Source organism: Carassius gibelio, chromosome A18 (assembly GCF_023724105.1).
Source record: "Carassius gibelio isolate Cgi1373 ecotype wild population from Czech Republic chromosome A18, carGib1.2-hapl.c, whole genome shotgun sequence".
NCBI lineage: Eukaryota > Metazoa > Chordata > Actinopteri > Cypriniformes > Cyprinidae > Carassius > Carassius gibelio.
In genome coordinates this window covers 4,301,456-4,326,977 of record NC_068388.1, presented here as the reverse complement: position 1 = coordinate 4,326,977, position 25,522 = coordinate 4,301,456, and the positions used below count along the sequence as shown (strand labels likewise).

Below are 25,522 nucleotides of genomic sequence, written 5' to 3'. Positions count from 1 at the left end.
ATCCATGGAAAGCTTATTTATTCAGCTCTCATATGATGGATTTGACACTTCAAAGGTCAAAGGTTTTGTGGTCGAGGGTCACAAATATTGATTTTAGGGATGCACAATATTGGATTTTGGCCGATATTCGATATGCCGATATTTTCAAAATAATTTTGGCCGATGCCGATACCGATATCGATTTATTTACAAATTTTTCGCCTGATATATTTAAACTTTAATTTTACTGAAGAGAAATCCATGTATCTCTTCTGTACTGATTCTACCATAAATGTATTATTTTACAAATGTAGACAGACATTCACATCTGAAAAACAGGCCAATTATTTCACTTGGAGAATATCGGTTTGGCTCATCGGCAGAAATATTCATATCGGCCGATACCGATGATGGTCATTTTAAGCTTTTATCGGCCGATACCGATGTTGTGCCGATATTATCGTGCATCCCTAATTGATTTAATAAATAAATATAAATATGACTCCAGAAAAGAAACAAGAGAGCTGTTGCAATAATAAATAGAAAATATAAGATCATTAGAATTGTTTTGTGAGCTAATCTGATTATTATGCATTATTTAATGCTGATGTTGTAGTCGGTTTTATTGTTTATTAATAAATGTGTTAAACCAGCAGTATAGCCTACAGGTTTGATGCTTGAAATGCTTAATCACAGTACACATCTAACCTCTCTCTCTCTCTCTATCTCTCTCTCTCTCTCCCTCTCTTGCATCTCCCCTCCCCTCTTTCTCTCTTTCTCTCTCTGCGCTGGTGCATGTGCAAGCAGCTCCCTGTGTGTGTGTGTGTGTGTGTGTGTGTGTGTGTGTGTGCGGATGCGTGAGGGAGGCACTATGCAGTCAGAGCTCCACACACACAGAGCATGCTTGTGAGTGCGGGCTCGGGCAAACATGAGCCTTCCCAGCCCAGAGATCGTCCACAGCATCAGCCTGAACTCCCGTCTGAGCCCCCCTCCTCTCTCCCTCTCTCACTGCCTCTCTCTCTCCCTCTCCTCATCTACTCTCGCCCTGCGCAGCCTCTTCCCCGCCACCTCTCCAGCACCAGCCGGGGGGACATCTCCCGCTCTCCGCACGCCGACGTTTGCCGAGCGCCGGCCGGCCCCATGGAGGAACCCCAGGGCAACACACTGGTGGTCCGCATAGGCATCCCTGACCTGCAGCAAACGGTGAGTTCCGTCAGTGCTCCAAACTCTCTCTCTCTCTCTCTCTCTCTCTCTCTCTCTGTCTTTTATTGCCTGTTCTCTTCTTTTTCAAGCATGCACTTGATTGTTCTCTTTCTTTTTGTACCTTTTTTATCTTCTTCGCTCTTTTTGCTCTTGAATGCAACCCGTCTTCATTAGTGTAACTGCGACGGACTTTGAAAACTGGCCACTTGGAGAGAGATGGAAAATCAAAGGTAGATACAGTGATGGGTGGGTTATCGGCGCCTTACTGTAATTCACAGGGACTTTTTCCTGCCTGTCACGAGGCTGTCAGACTTGTCAGTTGTGTTGCAGTGAATTGTACCGTGTCCCCAGGGCCCTCTGGAGCGACATATGGTGCTGATGGATATGAGAGCGCAGTGCTGAAGTGCTGAAGTGCAGTTACTCACCTGTTCCTTTTGGACAGATACAGGTGTTACAGTTGCAGGTGGAATATTATTATTATTATTATTTATTTATTTTTTATTATCAGTTTTGCACACACTGAAGCCAGGATCTGGAGGTGTGCTTGAACTTTGATTGCATATAAGCATGGCTTTCATTTCTTTTTCTGACCTGAGGTTAGTTTGGAGGTGTTAATGTTGTTTAAACATGATTTGGAGGGACTGGAAGTCATTTGATTTTGGTGAGATTTGGTGATTTTGATGCATGACTGGACAAGTGAGTGTTGGTTTTCAATTTGTTGTCTGTAGTACCGGGGGACAGCTATCCATTAGCATTCCCAATACAATTATGTATGGTACACTAGCTTTCAAAAGTTTGCTGTCGGTAAGACTTTTTTATGTTCATGAACAAAGTCTCCTATGGTCACCAAGTCTTCTTTTTTTGAATAAAAAATGCAGTAAAAACAGTAATATTATCAGAAATTATTTCAATCTAAAAATTAAATTTAGTTTGAATGTATTAAAAAAAATCATTTATTCCTGTTATGCAAAGCTGAATTTTCAGCAGTCATTACTCCAGTCTTCAGTGTCAAATGTTCCTTCAGAAACCATTTTTTTTATTAGAAAAGAACAACATTTATTTATAAGTATTTGTATCAGTTTTGAAGTCTTTACTGTCACTTTTGATTTAATTTAATGCATGCTTGCTAAAAAAAGAATTCTTGCAAAAAAATCGTACTAACCCTGAAACCTTTGAATGTTAGTACATGTTTTGTGTAAAAATATATAAAAAAAAAAAAATTGGTACACGGCTAATTTTACTAGCAGGTGCTAACAGAGCCATGCTAACTATCCAGACCACACACCCTTGGAGCTGACCTGTGATTGTGTGATTGACAGCAGTGTGGAGCATGAGGTGAGAACCTCAAAAAGATAAGAAATGCTTTATAACTTGCTTCATGCAAACAATATGCAGCTACCAGCCAATCACGGTGAGCATCTCAAAATGTACCAAATAGTGCTGTGACTTATGGTTGGTTGTATATTCTAATATAATATATATGATTTCAAATGCAATTTCCACACTTTAATTATAGCTTGGATATAGTTGGGCTAATAAAAGTGTATAAACTGTTGATAAGCACAATTACAGCAATTACAAAAAATGCAAATGTGACCCTGGACAACAATACCAGTCATAAGAAAACTAAAGATTTTTTGCATAAAAGAAAAATCATTCATTTTGACCCGTACAATGCATTTTTAGTATTTACGCTGAGAAAATGTTTAAACAATGAAGTTCACGTGATCCTGACACAGATGAATTTGACAGTCCAGTAGCATCACCTACTAGTGACCAACAGCAACTTGTTATTCATTAGTAACTCTGAGTGGGTGGGTTTATTGCTGTTGGATGGTCCTTGCCCATTTGTTCGGGTTCCAGTATGAGGTTTAATTGTTTGGATTGAGGTGGAGCTGATTGGTTGGTTTTAAGAAAGCTTGCTGCATGTATCTCAGCCTGTTTGGTTGAGTCCTTCAATGCATTCGGTGCCTGTGAAGTGAGTAACTGCAGTAGAATGAGTGAGCAACAGATCAATGGCTCATTCTGCCAGTCAGAAATGTGTTTCTCCTCGAATCTTTCACCCTTGCTCTCGGCGCTATATGAGTGTGCATTTGTGACCATGCATGCATTAGTATGGATTTGTGGTTGCATGTGAGTGTGTATGTGTGTGGCTATGTGTCAGAGCTTCATTAAAAGCAGAAAGCCGTAGTGTTAACGAGTGCTGTCCTTTAGCAGGGCCCAAATCTCTGTGTTAATAATGAGAGGTGAATGAGAGAATGTGTTAAATGCCAGATTTTCACTGGCCCATCCCACCGCCACTCGCCTTTCAAATGCTAACAAGCACCCGCTAAATCCTGATAGTATCTTTGGGAGCATTATAATCCAAATAAATAATATCAGATTGCAATCTCTGTTCTCATATGCCCACAACCAGCTCCTGAGAACACGTGGCACTCTGAGAATTTCAAGCACTTTTTTTTCAAGGGGTCTTTGGTGTAGGTTTTGTTATGTCAAATTCAAACTTTTTGGTCTCAAGGAAAGCCAAGTATGTTGGTCCTCTCTTGTAAGAAACCCCCTTCATAAATTATAATGCTTAATTTTCTTATATAATAAAGTTTGTGAAATACATAAGATTTGATTAATGTTGATCTGTTTTATTTAATTTGTTTTTTATATTATTGTTAATAATAATACACCTCTAATAATGTCACACCTCAGTTTATCAAATTGCACTGACTTTCAATATCTGCTCACATAAAATTTAAGACATTGATGTTTGTCTATTAAACAGCCACTGGCTCTGCACCCCTTTACCTATAAATTCAGTAATTCAGACCCTTGTGCCCTCCAGAAGCTTGCGTTCTGCAAGTGAACAGTGCTTTGTAGTAGCCTACCATCCCAAAGAGGCACAAAATCACTTTCACTGAAGCTTACCTTAACAGTTCCCTGCTGGTAGAATGACCTTCCCAACACAAGTCTTTAGCCATCTTATTATGCAATTTATTTATTTTTAATTTTTTACTTTATTTACTGAACATTCACCCATGAGGGACCCCAGTTTTAAACCTCCAACTTTTGATCACTATGTTTCAGAGGAAAGTATTATTGCTCAAATTGTATCGCTCTTTCTTAGTTACAGATATATAGTCTCAGTTCTGTTTATGCGTCAACTTTGTCACATATGAGACAATTTAGAGCAGGTAGTGTTTTAAATAGGAATCATATAATCTGATATGATTAATAAGGATGTAAAGCTCTATGGTTGTGAAGTGTACAGTAGTACACACTAAAGCATTATATAAATGCCTCATTCATTCAATATTTTAAATAATATTCAGGTTATTTGCTTTTGAAAGGATTTCATGAGAATTATTTGAAATCATATTGAGATATTTTGAAACAGTTTTGAGATCTCTAGAAGAGACATGTGAGATTCACGGACACGTTTTCCCAGGAGGTAAACCTTAAGTATCCGTTTGCTCTCCAGTTTATCTCATTGCTATTTATGAGAAACATTTATTAAAACAGATATTAAAAAGAGTTGTGATGTGTAAAATATCCCAATTCACCTGAAAATGATTCTGTTTTCCATGGACATAATAAAAAATGTTGTAAAACTTTATCTTTTATCTTCAATTAAAAAAATAAATAAATTTGCACTTTTTTAAATCTTCCATTGACGTCTATATTCAGGATCTTTGTTCATCTCTTGCAGTGCTCCCTTTGGCAGTGATTACTGTATTCTGTGCGTCTATTGGATTTGGTCAGTTATTCCTGTGTGCTCCATGCAGATGCTTTGTGGATCATCTCTGAACTGTTATCTTCAGGTCTCTGAACACATTTTCTGTGGGGTTTAAATCTCGGCTTTGTGCCAATTAGAGATGTCCAGAAAACTGTCCATTAAGCATGGCTCATTGACGTAGTCTGGTGTTTTTTTTTTGTTTTTTTTTTCATTGCAGATTTCTTTGAGTTTTGTTCCATTCAATTAGCTCCTTTAGATGAGCAAACTCATTTTATAGCCCATAAAAAGAAAGAATAGGCATTAATTCGAATATCTGGGCTAATAAAAAATTAATATTCAAATATTTGTTTATTTAAATTATGTTATTTTTTAATAATCAAGTTTTTGTCACCATTTCTGAACAAGCTTATGAGTAGGCATTATTCACAACAATGTTCTATAACAATGTTACGTTCCCTCTCAAGGTGTTTATTTTTTTTTATTTTTTTTTAAGTGTGTAACACCCCTAATAAAAAGCTTCCTGCTCCATGAACCTGCATGACTTTATGGTTTTAGCATTTTCATCAGAAGCAGTGCTTGGCATTGTTTCTCTCATCAGATCTGGGAACCTTTTCTTTAGGCTTCGCAAAGTCCTAGAAATGCCAGTTGGCAAAGACTAGGTTCTGGCATAAGTTTAGTAAACAGGAGCGGCCAGGGTCCTCATTGAATGGATAACCAGTCTTTGGGGTTTGAATGGTCATACATTACCATTTGACAATGATGGCCTCCACACTGCTTTTAGAATCCTTCAGTGTTTTGACATTGTAAACTGTTGGACCTCATGTGGATAAGTGTATGATCATGTGTGCCCAACCAAGTGAATTTTCAACAGTCAAATCTTCAAGCTATCAGATTATCAAAAATCTAGTGTAGTGAAAAAAGCTCAGGCTTGCTTGATTATTTATTCATATATTTATACAAGCTTATTTTATTATTGTTTAAACGTATCTATTTATGATTTTATTTATGTGCAATTTTTTTCCTTGCATTTATTCATTTACTTGCGCGATGCAGTGGTGAAAGCACAAGGTTTTTATTTATTTATTTATTTGCTTATGCATGTTTTGTAAATTCTTATTTGAAAGTATAGTTTCTTACTGTGGGCATCATGTTAAAAAAATCCTTTCTAAAAGCTGGTTATCACAAGCTTTAATTTTATAGATAGAACAATAACTTTTGTATGTTCTGAAATAAAACTGGCCATTCTTGAAATAACTTTCAAATAAAGATTGAATCATTTCTGAAAGGTTTATACCTGAAGAGTTGGATCTGCCTTGTGTATTGTGAAGGTTTGGTTGCACTCTTTTTGCAAATTCCTTGCCTTGCATTAATGTCGCCTCTGCTTACAGTTTGTCTTGTGAATGTTGTTGGCTGTGTTCACTGCAGGGTGACTTCCAAAAGACTGTGTCTATTAATAAAAAAGAGAAATACAAAGAAGGCTAGGAAAAGGTGGAGAAAAACTGATATGCAGAGAAGAGCACATGTCTCTGGAGGGTTCCGGTTAAGGATTTCAAAGTGTGACAAAAGCCCTATTCCCTGACGTTAATCGCAGAGGGACACCTGTGATGTACTTACAGACTACAGGGACCTACAGGGAGAAATGTTACTCTTTACAGTAGACTACAGATGAAAGTTTGTCTGTACACGTGTAGGTTTGTGCACTCTTCATCTGCTTCTATTCCCGAAGAGAAATGATGTTCATTTCTTCAGCTTTTCCTTTTTTCACATATTGGTTTTGCTTAAAGGAAGAGTTCCCTCAAAAAAAAAAAAATCCTTTTATCTTTTTTTCCTCACCCTCATGTCGTTCCCATCCCTTTTGACTTTCTTTCTTCAGTGGAACACAAAAGAAGACATATTGGGTAATATCTAGACTATTCTTTTTCTTAATGGGGACTGTGGTTGTTTGGCTCCACAAGATGCTAAAAAGCCACATAAAAGCAGTCCATATGACTCATGTGCCACATTATAAGTCTTTGTGTGAAATTTAATTAATCAAGTAGTTTAAGTAATTCTCAAACCTCCTGCGTTAAGATTCGTTGTGCTAGATTTGTCATGAATGACTCCTGACATCAGTGACGTCGAACTTCTTGACATGCCGTATTTGAATTGAATGTGATTTGAGGGCTACACTCGGGTGATTTTCAGTAAATAATTACTCGTATTTTGGAGTGTTCCTCAAACAAAGATAGCTTCAGTTCAGATTTGGAATATAGTGCACTGCCGTTATGATGATCATTTTTCTAGCTTGACAGTCTGCATTATGAAAAAGAACACTCTTGACATTCTGCAATATTTCTTCTATTATGTTCCACAGAAGAAATAAAATGATACCGGTTTGGAACGGCATGAGGGTGAGTAAATGATGACAGAATTTTCATTTCGGGTGAACTGTCTCCTTATTGGTTTCATACTGACTGCCAATCCCACTCACAGAGATGTTTGGCATGAGTTCATTCAGGTTGTTACCCGGCTGAGCTGTGCTGCTCAAATACATACAGTCACCTGAGAGTACTAAGTAGTCAAAGTAACTTGTGCACTATATAATCTTTTGGAGCCAGAAGCTTTGTGTGAAAAGTTGTTGTTGTTTGGCAAGCATGAGTAGCATTAGAGCAATTTTCAGCAGACATCATCATAAATTTTGTTCTTTTTCTCACATAAAGCTATCATCTTACTTTAGAATACTTGGAATAAAGTGCACAATTCATCTAGACTATGTCAGAAGAGCGACGACGACTATCTCATACCTTTCAATGGCTCAATCTTGAGCTTTTACCAATATGCCACATTGTTCCGGAGTATAGAAATGAGCAGTTTGTGGAATTTTAATGTGTTCTCTAGAGTTTTATGCATTGTCATCTACCGTCTTTTTGTGTGTGTGTGTGTGTGTGTGTGTGTGTCGCTAATGACTTATATCAAACGCTACACAAAATGCTTGTTCTCATGACTTGTTCATCTGTAGCCACGATTTACTGATTCATTCACTTGATTTTAGTAAATCATAGCCACAGTGTACTAATTCGTTCCCTCCTTTTAATTTAATAAAAACGATTAAATGAATTGATTTTATTGTTTCATGTCTGTATTGTCAACCCGATCTCACGGCAATTCGTAAATTTTTCACAAGGTGGCTTATTCGTACGAATTCGTACGACCAAAGTCGTAAAAATTCATATGATTGTTGCCAAATCGTACGTATTTTATGAGTTGCACAATTCGTATGAATTTGTACGAATTACCTAAACCTAACCCCGCCCCTAAACCTAACCGTCACTGGGGTCGTATAAAATCGTACGAGTGAGGTCTTACAAATTCGTACGAATAAGCCACCTCATAAAATACGTACAAATTGGTCGTGAGATAGCGTTGGTATTGTACATAGTACCTTGGTTCTGCTAGGCATGACATTTCGTTCCACTGTATGGCCCCACATGTAGCAGAATGACAATAAAGCTCAACTTGACTTGACTTGAAATAGTAAATTGTGGCCACAAATAAACACGTAGTGGGAACGAATACTTAATTCATGGCCCTGTTCTATATATATTTTTTCCTGCATGTCATGTGTGGGGTACTGTAGTTTTGTGATATATATTCTGACTGGGAAAAAGCGTATAATATTGGATTTTGAACCAGTTAAGTGTCAATTTTAGCAGCGCCCCGTGTGATTTGATGATTGTACATGTTTGTAATGCTCTGGTAATCAGGTTCTTGGTCCCAGATCTCCTGTTGACAGATGGCATGCATGGCACAGAATGGACGCAGAACACAGTGACAGCTGTAAAACACATCTTACAGTCCACCTGGCCTTTCTCTGCGGATGATGTCTAATGAGTGTTTAAAACAAGGAGTAGCATTCTCAGCACATTTAACTTCCTTAATGTGATTTTTGAGTTTTCAGTGGGAAGTAATGTAGAGAGGTTCATGATTAATCGGAATTAAGCTGAAATTGCGTTATGGTTTAGTGGGATTCTCAAATCAGAAAGACTGTGATTTCATTAAATAATATATAAGCACTTTGTGTCTCAGAGTGAAGCGCAGCACTGAGTTCTTTTACATGCTAGCAGCTGATGATCCACTGTTTTCAGTAAATTCTGCTACACACCAACGGATCTCTGCATGGGTTCAGATATATATTGTGCATTTCTACTCAGGATAAGTGCTTATAACTTTCAGGACTTCCTGCGGTTTTCTGCTAAAATAAAAGCGCAATGGTTTGATGTTTAAAAAAAATAATAATAATAATAAAACACATTATATATATAAATAAATATTAATATTGTCATTGTCATTTACAGTTGTAACGTGAAATTAAATCATTATTATTATTTTGTTAAATACTTATTTTTTATTTCACAGTAAAATGTTAAAATAGTTATACTTCTCATTGTGTTAATATTTTTATTTATTATACAGCAATAATTTTAGTATTATAGGCATGTATATATATATATCATTTTCTAATTTATTTTTACAATTTATTTACTTTTTTTTTTTTTTGCAATTTAAATCACAATGTTTATCAGAAGAAAAAAAAAATTATCCCCCAAATCTTGTACCAATAGGCCTGTGATTGATTTTTGTCCTACAGGTTTTGATAGGTTGATGAATTTACAAGTATGATATTAATATATGACTTATATTCATGTCCCCCACCCACTCGACTTTGATTACATGAGCAGAGAAGTGAAGAGTGGTTCTTGTGTGTTTCAGAAGTGAAGAGTTACACTTTCTTTCTCTTTCTCTTCTGGACATATATTAGGAAAATATGTGTATGTATGATTAATTTTGATTTCATTTAGTCTAACAGTGAATAGCAGCATAGCCAACAAAACCACCTGGAAACAAGTGGCAGGTATTTGGATTCAGTGTTGATGTTGTGTTCCAGATTGATGTGTGATGTTACTGAGGCGAGACAGCATCATCCGAGCTTGAGACAGAATGATGGGTCTGAGACGGCAGACTCTCTAGAATACTGGTGGCTGACTGAAGCTGTCCGATCTAATGCTCGTCCTGGACTCACATCTCGGGATCTGATTATTTTGGGGTTGGCATTATTAGCATTGAGTTGTGAGCATATTAGCCCCATGTCGGCTGCCCTGCTGCTTAATAAAGGCCATTAATTGAGAGCGGCTTTTGTTTGGAACTCAACAGAAGAGATTAGCCGTTCACCTCAGCCGCAGCAGGCGATCTTAACTACATAAAGAGCCTGATATCCTTCTCATACTCTTTCTTTCCTTTTTTCTGTCACTGTATACTTAAATAGAGGTGATGGATGCATTTCTAACACAACAGCGTGCATGCAGGAGTGATGCGTGGTCATAAATATGCTTTTCACTCACAGCGTTCAACAGTGTCACTTCATGAGGATCGTCTTTTTCTTTCACACTTTCTGTTTGATCATTTCGCTTCCTTTTCTTACGCTGTCATCGCTACATCGAGACATCCAAGTCTCCTATGTTCTCTCGGTCTGTCTCCACAATCCTCTGTGCTTCAGAAGGCATCTTGCCCCCTCTTCTGGCACACACGTTTGCTCGGCAAGACGATGCCATCCATCACAGCAGAGATGGAAATGGGGGGCTTAGTTTGCGGAGGCGACTCACGTTCTTCCGATGCTATTTTTAGCTCATTCAAACCCAACCTGCACTAGCATGTCTATCGCAGAGTCTCCCAGCACATTTACACAATTCACTCAAATTAGAGCTGGGTTTTAGGATTGAACGTCTGGAGCTTGTTATTCAGGTGTGTTCTGCATTCATCTGAGCAGGTGAAGGGAGCCGTCCCTGGTGGACTCTGGGATTGATGTGCATATGACACTGAGAGCAGACCTCAACTGAGATCTGTGCTGCTCCAAGCATTTGCACTTTCCTTTGTGCTTGAAGTGGAGCTTTCTTTTCCATCTGAAGCCATGACACATGGAACGTTCTGAAAAGCTGATCCATGTGTAAACACTGCTTGTTACGTGACCATGGTAATAAACCAAACTGGTACAACATAACATACAAAAACCATAGATGCAGTGACATTGCAAAAAATAATTTAATGCAATAATGATTTTTACATAAACAGAGCGTGGTAGTAAAAATAACAAAACAAACAGAAAGAAAATCCTGATCTCACATAACTACAACACAAGATAAAACTTACCTACCTCCCGACCTAAAACAAAATACAATGTTTACCGTGAGTCTTCCGGGTCCTCTAACTGCTGCACTAACTAATCTAAACTAAATAACCTGAAAACACCAATCATCAGAATCTACACCACCACCGCTCTAAAAATCCACTATAAACACAAACATCAATCCCATACCGGAACACGTGCTTGTGGAAACGGAAATATTAACTCAACACAAAAAAAAAAAAACTCCACAAAGATCATAAGCTGAGCCGTGCGAGCCCAGCAAGACACCACGGAGCTGCGCTCCGTCTGCCAGCGGGAACAGATGAGAATGAAAGGAGAGCCGCCTCGTTGTACGTCAAACAAGGCTTCTTTAAAGTGGGTTGCCCCACCTACTAACAGCAAACACCTGGACATCATTGACCTAGAGGAGAAAAAATAAATAACGGGAGCATAACCGCAATTAAGCAGCTCAAACTATTCAAATCGCTTAATAGCGTAACACTGCTATTAAAATGTTTGTAGTCGGTGGGCAAGAGGTTTTGGAAAGAAATCTCTTGAAAGAAGGATGTTATCAAAGTCTGCATTTACTTAATCAAAAAAGTAGAAGTGTGAATTATTACAATTTAAAATATCTCTACTTTTATTCAAAAAGGCACATTAAACTGATCAAAAGTGCAAAAGTGCAGTAAATACATTTGTAATGTTATAGTTTACATTTTTTTAAAATAAATACTTTTCATCAATATACGATCATCAAAGAATCCTGAAAAATGTTTCACTATTTCCACAAAATATGAAGCAGCACAATGGTTTCTAACCTTGATAATGGAGTAATGATGCTGAAAATTCAATACTACTGTTTATTTATTTATTTAAAGAGAGAATTGTTTCAAAAAAATTTTTTTTTTTACAATTTGTCATTAAAGGAAGTAAGGGTGTTTTCACACTAGCACTTTTGGTGCGCACCTGGGTTCGATTGAGGTCAGAGTTCAGTTCGTTTGGATGATGTGAACGCTGTCTTCCAAACTCGGGAGTGCACCCACGAACTGTACCCGAGTCCACTTAAAAAACGGTGGTCTGGGAAACAGTTCATGTGAACTCTGGTCCAATTCGCTGCTGATGTGAACGAAATCGTACAAAATCGTGGAAGTGAACCGCTATTAATGATGTAATGTTTGATGAAAATGTGTACTTGTGTACAGAAGCTTTGTAAACAAAACGAATGGTTCTAAAATGTAAATATATAAAAGTGCATAGAGTAATGTTATGCATTTGCTGCCTTTTAATGTGCCGTCGTTACTAAGCAACGTGGTAAACAGCTGCTGGCTTGATGACGCAAGTGAACCGCGGTTCAGACTCATATTAAAATAATATGAACTCAGTCCAGCAGGAAGAGGGGGGAGCAATCATTTGGGGCAATTTGGGTTCCACAAGATGATCCTCAAGAGATTGTGTCATGAAAATTGCCGAAAGGTTGTGTATTTCTTACCTTTCAGCATTATTTTTGCTGTATATTTGGACATGTTTTTATATGTGTGTACATGTTGATGTCATATCCGGCATATGAATGGAGAAGTCCAGCAGTTCTCTCATGTGTACAGTAGATTGAGCTGTAATTTCCTGCTCTATACAGAGTGCCTGTGAGGAGAGAAAAACTTTGTAGTTTGGACTCTCAACCAAACTGACTCGAATGTATTTGTGCAAATATCTTGTCACTGTTGTCAGTTATGGGTGACTGATGGTCTTTATCAAGGCCACTACCAGGATTCTGAAAGCCAAAGATGAATTTGTGAACAGATTTGGAGAAATGTATCATTACATCTCTTACTCACCAATGAATCCTCTACAGTGAATGGGTGCCGTCAGAATGAGAGTCCAAACAGCTGATAAAAACACCATAATAATCCGCATGTGAGTCAACTTCAAGCTGTGTGTTTGTAATAAATTCCTCAATCAGTTTTTTTTTTCTTTTACTTCAAATTGTTGCTTTTGGCTAAAATATAAGTCATCTACCTATAATATTGCTTTCTCCATGGAAAAGGTCTTCTCATCTGAATCAGGGGAGAAATATGCACAAATAAAGCACTGTAAATAAGTGAAAATAGCCCAAAACACTTCTGAACAAATATGTTGTTGGATTCTGATGTGAGAGGACAACAGGGGATGGACTTTTTCACTGGAGGAAGTGAAATTATGGATTATGGACTGATATTTTGTCCAGAAGCAATGGTTTAAAGTCAAAAGGCTTCAATGTTGAATTTGTTTCTTATAAATACACAGATTTTAACTGTACCGGAGTCATGTAGATTACTTTTGGATTATTGTGATGTTTTCATAAGATGATGGAGTCTCAGGGGAAGTCATGGCCTAGTGGTTAGAGAGTTTGACTCTTAACCATAGGGTTGTGGGTTCGAATCTCGGGCTGGCAATACCATGACAGGTGCCCTTGAGCAAGGCATTGGATCCCCTAACTGCTTTCCTGGCGCCGCAGCATAAATTGGCTGCCCACTGCTCCGGGTGTGTGTTCATGGTGTGTGTGTGCACTTTGGATGGGTTAAATGCAGAGCATGAATTCTGAGTATGGGTCACCATATTCCATGGTGTTTTTTATTTTTATTAATTCTTTTGTGCTGCTTTACCTCCATGTAAGCTTCTGTAGTCATCAAAGTCTTTGGGTTCACCTTAACATCTCACTCAACATTCATCTCAAGACTTTTGCCTTCAGCTTGAGTCATTTTCTGTGTTGACTATGAGTTAAAGATGACAGCCTCATATAAGATGTTAGCACAGTAATTTACACCCTGACACACATGGGAACAAGTGTGTGTCGGACAGAAGGTCTTGATTGATGTTAGAGTTGAAGTTAGCTGATGGAAGCTCTTAAACTTATCCGTAAAGAGTGGAGAGACTTTAATTGCATCTGAAATTGAGACTGCTCTTTCTTCACGTGTCCATCACCTTTTCTTTTCATTTCTCTTCCCCGGTCCCTTTATCCGCCTCCTCTCTTTCCTCCAGGAATACAGCAATCCCTTAGTGCACTGGTACAAGACTGGGCTGCACTGGACTGAAAATGTTCAGAGATAGATTACAATAAATATTTGATTCCATATTATGTATTAATTTGTTATTTTATAAAACTGTTGTTTTAGGATTAAATGTGAACTGTATGATAATTGGAAAAAAAAAACTAAAATAATATATATATTAGGGATGGGCATGATTAATCGACGATCGATAATTGATCGTTAAGATTTTCCTCGATCATGTTAATTTGTTATCGATTAATCTAAAGCATTTTTTTTAATCTAATGCAGGTTGCGTTGCGTAGTGCGAGTCTTCAAGCAATTAAATGAATTTCACTGTGTGGCAGCAATTAAATATTTTACCACCATGGGGCAATATTTGACACCCTACTCGGTTATCTGTGATCTTCCGTTTTGATTTCAAAGAATAATCATGAAGATGTCACGGCGAAGTGTGGCGTGGGACCATTTTGATTTAAAAAGCGAACTAGTTAACTGCAAACATTGCGATGCCGTGTTTAAGTACACGACTCAAATGATGTACCTATGCATCCCGGCAAATTTTCATGAGGCTTTAACCCTTTCGAGTCGATTAACGCATATATGCGTTTTGAGTCATTTTCTCCTGATAACCCCTGATAAATTACACACTCAGTTTTTATCGTACAGATAAGAGCAATACATCAATCGAATCTGTAAAGGGTCTAGTTTTTTTTTGGATACAGACATAATAACAAAAACCCTTTGTGCACTTATAAAATAAAGATAACAAACAAGGTGCGCTGTCTACAGTCTTTGTCTCCGCTGATCGTCATGTACAAACATTTCATTAAAATGAACCGTAACTCCGTGAATACTCAACGAAGAGACATGAGAGAGATATCTATAGAAAGCCTAGAATGTCTACTTTTAAACTAAACAAGTGCTTCCGAAAAACAAATATTCTGAGATAAAGTAATCCATATGAAAACAACGCAATGTCTGTTTTTCATATCTTCCTTCATTATATTTAATGTGACCACGCCCCCGCGCTTAACGCGCTATTCAGATTCAAACTGAAGCGCGCGGCTTGAATACACACACAGAAGAAAAGGCAGCGAGACTGTTCTTCAAGTTTTTATTTTATTTTACTGTTTGCTTCGTGATGAGAGGACTAAGACATAATTCACCCCAAAAAGATGTGATGTGGTTGATGATTTGAGAAATGGATTTCCTCAGAAAAAAGAATGAAGCACTTTATTCAGACTCAAAACGCATATATGCGTTAATCGACTCGAAAGGGTTAAGAACGCCTGCTAGCAGCTGCAGGTTAGAGCACTGCATATGCACGCGGATATATGTTCGGTTTGCCTGAACGTAGTTTAACTGTCTGCCACAAGTTGATCTTGTAATAAAGGTCTCACCGAGGAAAAACACGCTGTATTTTTGTATTCATTGCATTTTTTTATTATAAAAATTAAATAATTAATTATATTATAAAAATATTAATGATTAATCGATAGTCGATCGTTAATTCTCCCGACGATCGACTAAGAAAATTTAATCGAATGCCCATCCCTAATATATATATATATATATATATATATATATATATATATATATATATATATATATATATATATATATATATATATATATATATATATATATATATATATATATATATATATATATATTTTGCATATGAGATAATCTGTAAGCTTGTTTCTCATGTTTCTCGTGTTGGTGGAGCTCTATTTGCATTTTAAATCAGTGATTTATGGGGCTTCATTTCAGTTGGCTACTTTAGAAAATAGCTGCATTATAGACTGCTGTAAATGATGCTGCTCTCTAAGGTTTGCTCCAAAGCTATAGTGTTCATTGCATACATTTTTCAATGTATTAGGTTTTTTAACATATTTAATTTTCATGTAATAAATAACCAAATGTGTTACACTTAACTACTGACTTATTCTTTAAAGTTACTGTATATAATTTTTTTTTTCAAAGATACATTAAATAATATACCATGAGATTATTTAATGTTCGGCTCATTTCTTTGTCTCTGATCAAATAACCAAATTTGGGACACTGACCTTGTGAACTCCTCAGATGTTCTTGCTTTAACTAGATCTAGATGTTCTTGTGAAATTTTTTTAAATCAAACTGGAGAACAAGATTATCAGGTTTTGTCAGTACAGCAAAAGCACTTTAAAATATATTAAAATGGAAAAGTTATTTAAATTATAATAATATTTCACAATATTATTGCTTAACTGCATTTTTGATCAAATAAATGCAGCCTGAACTTTCAGAAATATATAAAAAAACTAATTATGCCAAACTTTTAGTGTATATTAGTTGCACATTTTCGTTCAGAGAGGTATCTTTGAAAATAGCTAATTGAATTAATAATTCTTTATGTACAATCTTTATGGAATATTTTTGAATGAGATTTTGAACACAATGCCGAGCAGTAACCCTCTCCTTCAGCCCTAGCTCTGCGATGCTTGTGTTTGCCGGTGTGATTTCTGTAAGCAGGTCAAGAAGTGTGGGTGATTCAGTGAAGACTGTGCGGTCAGATTTGACAAATACAGCACTGACACACAAAAACACATACTATCCACACACATACACTGCTCCTTGGGTTTGATGTCTTTTAAGTGAAAGACATTGATTTAAGACTAGTCAGGTGAACAAGGCACAAGCACACACACTTTCACACGTCTTGAGATCTGTCATACAGTTTTTCCGCTCTTGCACACTCACTTTAACATGCATCCCTCATGTATCCACACACTTCTGTTCAGATGGCAGTATTCCCTGAAGACACACGTGCACAGCTGAATTTCTTCTAAGGATAGAGAAACTCTAAAGCATTCGGTGGAAATACAGTCTCTGTAAGAACACACAAATGCCAATGCTTGGCCAACACATTGCAAGTTTGTGGTATCATACTTGCACTAAGATGCGGCGAAACCTGATGATCGTGTTCTCCAGCATGATTTCAGAATGTCCTCATTAGCATCTAATGCTCGAGTGGAAGCAAGAACAAGTAACCAAACCCTAAAGCTATGGTGTGGTATTAAAAGGCACAGAATGCAGTGCACAGGTCTTACAGCCATTTTTATGAAGCTTTTGCATCCTTTATAAAACCTCTATTCATGCTCATCATAATTGGGTGGAATGGAGCATCCATTCTTCAAAATATCTTCTATTGTGAAAGTCATACAGGTTTGGAACGACATGACAGTGAGTAAATGATGATTCTTTGGGTGAGCTGGCATAAAATGCATTTGTGTCTGAGTGTTTGCCCATTTCTCAGTGTGACAGGTTTGAGAATACAGTCTTTTAGCTCAGGCTAGTAAAGCACTGAAGCAGAACACGCGGTAAAAAAAAAATGCCTTCCATCTTTCCATATTACTCACATTTTTTATTTTCCTTCATCCCTCCATCTGTTCCCGTCTGTCACGCTCCCCGTCTCAATCGAATTTTTCCCTCTTGTTTATTTGCTTTTTGTTCCCAAATGGCCTGTGGTAGCACAGCGGGCTTGAACGACAGACGCAAAAATCTAATTTTTTCCCTGTGTGTTGGTCGTCCTCACGCGCCCAGCTGAGCCCTGTCACTGTGCCATCCCGTCCGGCTTTAACAGTCTCACAAGCACACATATTGAGGGGGTTATGTCAACACCCATGAGCTTTTTGACACTTATAGTCACTGTAAATGTCATATTTAAGAAGCTATGATTTTGCCAAAGTATACTTAATGCCATATTTCTACTCATCCAATTGTTTGTAATCACATTTAAAGTAAATACTTATTTCCGGACAGTGAACTCATAAATTCCCAAAGATAAATGTGAATTCCCATTAAAAAGGCAGACCTGCTGTTTTTGGAAGGCACAAACATTTAAGGGCTCATATGAATTTTACATTAGTTGACAATGGCATTTGTGCTTCTTGCACATGTAACGCACTGTAAAATTCATGGAGTTATCATAGTGTGCAAATAAAACTTACTCATAATTTCTTATTTTAAGCATGTAATTTGATTAGGTTTTAAAGCTTATGTTCATTCGTGGGTTATAAAGAGGAAAAAGTATTTTTTATATGTTCTGTAGAAACTGAGAGGTGCTCACTATTCAACAGTGTTTCAGATGGTTGCTAGGGTGTTTTGGGTGGTTGCTATGTTTTTGAGGTGGTTACTAGGATATTTAAACCTGTTTTTTTGCCAATGAATAAAAAATGATTCTCGCAATTCAAAAGTTCTCGAAAAACTTTTTTCTCATAATTGTGAGACATGAACTGTCACAACTCTGAGAAATAAAGTCAGAAATGCGATATATAAACTCACTATTCTGACTTTTTCCTAGAATTTAATTTATATCTCTCAATTGTGACTTTTCTTCCTCAGTTTTGTGAAAAAAAGCTAGAATTGGGGGGGGGGCCTTGATAAAGACAATCTGTTTCCCCTCAGACTTGGATTTTATAACTCACAATTGTGAGTTTAAATCTCAAAATTCTGAGAAAAGACTTCAGAATTTAGAGAAGAAAAGTCAGGATTGCGAGATGTAAACTCACAATTGCAAGAATATATACTGTAGATTATGGTTGTAACGGTATGAGATTATCACGGTATGATAATCATCTCAGAAAATATCACGGTTATACAGTTTCACGGTATATGGTATTAAACAATTAAATTTTTTGGGGGGTTGAACAAATGTTTGAAAGCATGTGTTTATTCAAATTTCATTAATCAAAAACAAGAAAATTTTATCACTGATTATTTATTAGTTTAATAACTTATATTAATCATTAATTATACATACAAATTAATAAATTCTGGTTTCTGTATATATATTCTGTACTTTTATGATTTAATACAAATATACTGCATAAAAATGCATAAAAATGTAACAATTTAATTATTTAAAAAAAAAAATTTACTCTTATGTTTTTGCAAAGGGCTGCACAACAGAGATTTACTAAATTAAAATGAGGGGAAAAAATATATATTCCTTAAAAATGTTTATGTAAAATATTATTATTATTATTATTTTAGAAGTAGGCTACATTATAGTACAATCGTAATTTCTGTCAATTTCTTCCAGTTAAAAAGCGGACTTTTATTTTAACAGGTTGTAGTGAAGAACTTTGATTATCAGAATGTATTTGTTTTTGACAGTGGTTTTCTCAAATAAAATGATGAAAGGATTATTAATTGTTCTCTCAGTGAGGCTCTCGGTGTTTGTGTTCACGTCTTCAGATAGTGAGACAGCAGGCACTGTTAAACCTGGCACTTTAAGCCACGCCGGCACAAACTTGAGTATGTAGTACATGACAACAACGCTCATTCACAGAGAGACATGCTTAACAAACAGATTAGCCTATATATTTATATAGCAGTGCTTTTGTGATTATTTTACAGCTTTGTTTTTGATCTATTCATCAATCCTTCAAATCGCTCCGCTGTACAGTATGTGTGTGTGGAGCAGGAGAACAGTTAAGTGGAAAGGTGTTGCCTAGACACATGTATATATTGTCAGGAGAAACAGGCTGGAGTCAGTTGCGGATTTAGCCATGAGACCCGACATATATATATATATTCAGTGGCAGAAACAGGCTTCCATACAAATAATTATCCCTATGCATGAGCAATGGTAATATTGATGGTCTTAACAGATGTTGCTAATAAAACAATTTTGTGATGAAAGCAGGGAAGTATAGAGAAGTATAGACGCACATTTAGTAAAATGTTTACAGGTCCCTGCTTTCTATGTAAAAATAAACTGACTCAGATGCAACCACAGTGTGTTGTCATGCATCAGTGTCTCTTAATTAGAAAAACATCAGCCTCAGCATGTCCTTCAGGATGTGTGTATGTGTGTGTTTGTGTGTGTGTGTGTGTGCATGTTTTTACACACTGAGAAAAGCTAATTGAATGACAAGTGTGTCTTTCCATGAGCTGCTTTAGTGAGTTTAGTTCCCCCAGGCATCTATTATGTGGTGATAAAAGAAAACAGCCCACCTACAGTCTCCTACATGTGTGTAAGAGATCCAGAGACTGGTTAAGCTTTGTTTATAGCCATGTGAGACTTGTCTTAGAGGGATTTGACCCTTGTGAATTACATCCTAGTGCTCTTGCAGAGTCATATGAAATCTGGTCTACTTTGCAGCCTTTTCTGGTCGTAAACCTTCCACTTAGACAGGAAGAGACTGTCTGGCGATCATGTCAAATTACCAGCCACAGTTTATTTTAGATTTATGTCACATTTCGCAGCAGGTACATTTGAAATCAGTGATGCTAAATTAATAAACAGTTGTGTGAAAATGTGGCTAGAATGTGTGTCCAAAGTCTTGATTAGCTCATAAATTTAACTCTGAAAGCAAACTGCATTAAACAGCTAAGTGAAACTAAATTTGATTGTAGATGCAAGGCCACACATTTTTACCAAAAGCTTTGTCTAGTTCTTCCTCAGAAGTGTTCGTTGGAGCAGCTCACTAGCTTGTAAGCACAAGTTTGTTGCCTAGTGGAGCACTAAAACTTGTGTACCCGACTCCCAGAAATTACACAGCAGTCAGCCAGTAAGATTAGAGCCCTTTTGAGCCTTAAGGTTTTTTTTTCTGCATTTTTGCTTGAATTAATAGGCTCCCAAGGTGGTTGTGGGGTGCCTCGTTGGTTGACGAGCCCTCGGTATGGGTGTTTGTGGAGAGATAACACCCTCTCTTTCTCTCTCTTGGCCGTGTGTGTGTGTGTGTGTGTGTGTATGTGTATGTGTTTGAGTGTGTAAATGTTGTTCATGCTGCAAGGTCTCTATCCCGAGCATCGCTGAGTAAGACTTTCTCATACCAAAGTAGCCAATCAACATGACCCTGCACTGCAGAGAGGAGAGAGTTTGTTCGTTTGACTTTTTCAAGTCTTTCCCATTACCGGGACCCCTGGAGACCCTGCATGTGGTTTTAGTAATAATGTAATTATGTAATAATGACATTGGTATGACTTGACTATACATTGGTCCCTGTAATTCAAAAGGCATTAAAACATACTAAATAGTGTTTTTTTTGTTTTGTTATTATTATTTAAAAACTCACAAAGTTTCCTGTGAGGGGTAGGTTTAGGTGTATGGTTGGTGAAGGGCAATAGAAAATACTGTATGTACAGTATAAAAAACATTAAGCATATGAAGTCCCCGTAAACTCCCAATACCAAATACCAATATCGCTGTGTGTGTGTGTGTGTGTGTGTGTGTGTGTGTGCACGCCAAAATATATAACATTTACAAGATATGTTTATTTTATAATTAATTATTATAGACAGTTTTTGAATATTTGACTTAATTTTCTACTTTTTAAATAAAATTTACATCGACTAATATGTAGATGCCATTTCAATCAGCTCAAAGTTTTAACCAGCTTAAAAAATGATGTGACAAAATACTGACCAAACTTAAAAGATATTTGTGATATAGACATTTTTTTTTATATTTTGTGTTGCCTATTAATCTGTATTATCTTAATGGCATTTAAGAGCATTAATGACCTTCAAATGTTCTTGAAAGATTTTTGGAGGTTCACCAATAAAGATAAAATATATCTGTATATTTTGTATCTCTCTCTCTCTGTAGTAAATTGTGTTCAGTGAACTTTTTCATTTGAGGCAGTTCGGTCTTCCTCCGATGATACACAGCGTTGTGGACAATTACCTTTTGTGGGAAAAAAGCACTATTTTGTCGCACCCACACCATAGTAAAATGGGTTAAATGTTGGATTGTAGTTGTGTTTACAGCTCTGTTCAGTGTTGCTTTTGCTGTACAGTCATTATCTTTGTTTTATTTAAGATATTTCTGTCAAAGTAAACATTGTAGTACACAACTACAGATGTAAAGTCTAACCCTAAGGTTGTGGTTTCAAGATGGCAATACCACGACTGAGGTGCCATTGAGCAAGGCACTGAACCCCCAACTGCTCCCGGGCACCACAGCATAAATGGCTGCCTGCTGCTCCAGGTGTGTGTTCATAGTGTGTGTGTGTGTGTGTGTGTGTGTGTGTGTGTGTGTGTGTGTGTGTGTGAGTGTGTGTGTGAGTGTGTGTGTTCACTGCTGTGTGTGTTTGCACTTTTGATGGGATAAATGCGGAGCACAAATTTTAAGTATGGGTCACCATACTGGGCTGTATGTCACTTCATTTCCCTTACTGTACAAGTACTTGAGAAAACATTACTTGCTGTTAATTGTTACATTATGTGAACATGTCTGGTTCAAAAATAGCGGTGTCACTTCTAGCGTCATACTATATATTTATGGGTGGAGACAGTGACAACACTTTATATAGACCCTGTATATATAATCCTTATATTAATAAAGATATTCTTAATGTAAATACTGAACATACTAATCAGTTTGTTCTCGTGAATATCTGGAACTCCAGTGATATATTCTTACTTATATATTACTACTCCTTGAAATGGTTTAATGCATAAAAACGCAGCATTACAGCATTTTCCATGCATGTATGCATAATATGATGTGTTTGTCTGCACCTGCATGTGTGTGACATTGATGGACTGTACCTGTCTCATTCTCCAGATGTGCTTTATATCTCTACTCCACGTTTCTCTGAAGGCCTGCTGAAAACCAGTCTGCTTACCAGAGCCCTACTGAGCAAATCCACAGCATTTTCCAGACAGACAGAGTCATTGTGTGTGGCTGTATGCATGCAGCTCAATCAATGCATTGTTAGGAATCTCTCTCTCCTAAACTGATGCCAATAGAGCCCTGTTATGATTTTCCTCAGGCTAATACTATCAGAATCAATCCATGAGTTCAGGGAATCACATCAGCACTACTGGATTGTGGGAGAACTGCCCTGCAGATATGGGCGCTGAGCATTTGAGGACATGTTTGCATGTTTATTACACGTTGAGGTTCTGATTTCTGGGTAAATTATGGCCAAGGAAACAAATGGAATAAGATGTTTGCTTATTTGTAAAGCGGTGTGTTTGAAGTGCATAAAACTATAGTTTTGTTCCAAAACGTAGTGATGCCAGCTTTAGTAAGTCGACAGCATTTTCTGATTCAAAGGTGTTCCAAAAAGTTGGCAGCAAAATTAACCTTCCCTTTAAAATAACTTACTTGGTCTAAATTCTAAATCAATCCTAAGGCAATCTAAGGCAATTCTAAACGGACAGTCCCAGAATGCATTGCAGTAACCTCAGTGAAACCTCAGTTAATGGCAAAAGATATCAATAAATACAGTCCTGTCTAATTAAAACTGAACTATGACACCGTCCCGAACCCTTACCTTCAGTAATTATTCTGGGTTTGGATATAAAGGCAGACAAGATATAGTCATCATCAATATTTATACTTACAAAAGTGTACAATATTTATATTATATACTGTACATACTCAGTGTTTATATCAGTGATGTGATATTTTAGTATTATTTATATACTGTTATATTATTTAGCAGTGTTTTAGCCTTTATTTAATTATTTTCAGTTGGTAAAAAGTCTTAGCTCTTTGAGTTCAGCTCATGAGAAATGTGGGCAAAAACAAAATTGTTGCATTTGTAATTCATTTCGGTGTATTTCTATAATTTTTTGTTTAGTGTATCAGTGTTTATATTGTAAAGAAATTAGTTGTTAGTGTGTATGTGTTTATATATATATATATATATATATATATATATATATATATATATATATTAGTGCTGTCAATCGATTAAAAAAATTAACTAATTAATCGCACAATTTTTTTAAATTAATCGCGATTAATCGCGATTAATCGCAATTACAAGACTGAAACTTTTTGGATATGTAAATGTAAAATGTAAATAATTAATGTAAACTCAAGACAAAGAAACTATTTAAATTCAAAATATGATTGTTTATTGGAATTTTTGTTTAACTTGTAACACAGATTTTCTCATGTAAACAACATACCTGCAATAAACCATCAATATCCTCCAAATTAACTGTTGGCTTGAAAGCCATATTTATTACAGAAATAAAAACACAGACATGTAAGTACCATTTGAATTTCAAAACAATCAATGCCAATAAAAAACAAAAATGATTTCCATGTTGAATTCTAAGTGGACTGAAAAGAAATTCCAAAGTATAGTCATTGCCAGTGCTTTAAGTGGGCCGGTACGCACCTGTACTCAGTACCGCCACTTCCAAATATAGCTCTTGAGCGTACCACCACCTCTCCGTGCGCCCAGAACTTGCTTGTAGCGTACCGGTACGCTCATTTGGACATCTGTTTTAATAGAGGTTTTAATCTTTTACCTGCACTGCCGATTTTCAGAGCGCCCTTCACAATGCAAGCTTCCTAATTCATCCCACCCAGAGCAGAAACTACATTACCCATTCACCCTTAAGTTATACAAGTGAATAGCGCATGTGTCGCTTTTCCCACTGTTAAGTGTCAACAACTCAACGTGGCCGGAGAAGGTGTGTGAAACTCGTTGTGAGTTATACTAAAGCAAAATCTTGAGTTTTTATTGTCTGATAAACATTAAAAACTGTCTGCGGAGGTTGAGTCGTCCTGCAGCCCCCGCTGGCTGTTCATTGGCTGCAGCATCTTTTTTCTAAGTTCTAAAAAAATACCGTAGACGGCTAGGCACAAATTTAGATATTCATTTATCTAATTAATCTATAGCCTATGCACAAAGACAATATGATCTTTTTGTCCCCTTTTTGTTTTAAAGCTTGATGAAGAGAGAGAGCGCAAGTTGCTGCAGCTGAGGAGGACAGTGATGCACGCGTACAGGAGTGATTGACAGTTCGCGGCACTGTGTACAAAAAATACTCCGCTACACAATTATTTCGTTATTTTCGTTTAAGCTTATTAATGTTAGCGTTACAGAAAGGTCTGATTTACGCACTGTTACAGTTTTTTAAACAATGACATTTGAGTTCATGATTTTAATGTTGCTGTTTCTTGTGGCAGACTAAATGAAGAGTAATGTTTCTTGTGGCAGACTGAAGAGTAATCCGGCAGAGTTTTATACTGAAACTTTCCGTCTAAAAGTCCTTCCTTGGTCTTATCCATATTTCTTTGCACGTTGAACACACATAGGCCACAACTGGAAATAAAAAAAACTGCAACCGCGTTAATTGCGTTATTTTTTTTTAACGCGTTAAATATTTCAAATTAATCGAATGCGTTAACGCGCTAATTTTGACAGCACTAATATATATATATATATATCATGCAAAACTTTGTGAAAATATACATGTAATTTTTGAATGCCATACATTTTTGCATAATTTTGGCTCTTCTTTAACTGTAAGTTTTTAGCATTTAATTTGTGCTGTCCATAGGTTCTTGTCAGAAAAAAGAATGGAAGTGTGACGTGCGATTACTGTATTATTGTACTGAGGCGTCCTTTCCATTTGTATGTTGAATAGAGGTCTGGTTTTACTCTTGTTCTGAGTTTAAATAGA

General features: G+C 36.7%; 1 protein-coding gene across 1 annotated transcript in view; it reads left to right on the top strand.

Moving 5' to 3' along the window:
* The first annotated feature begins 786 nt into the window (after positions 1–786).
* Positions 787–25,522, top strand: part of LOC127934552 (SH3 and multiple ankyrin repeat domains protein 3) — a 144,154-nt gene continuing 119,418 nt past the window's right edge. Inside the window, exon 1 of the mRNA XM_052532012.1 lies at positions 787–1,182. Coding sequence (XP_052387972.1) covers positions 880–1,182 — 303 coding nt within the window. The 5' untranslated portion in view covers positions 787–879. The remainder of the gene's footprint in view (positions 1,183–25,522) is intronic.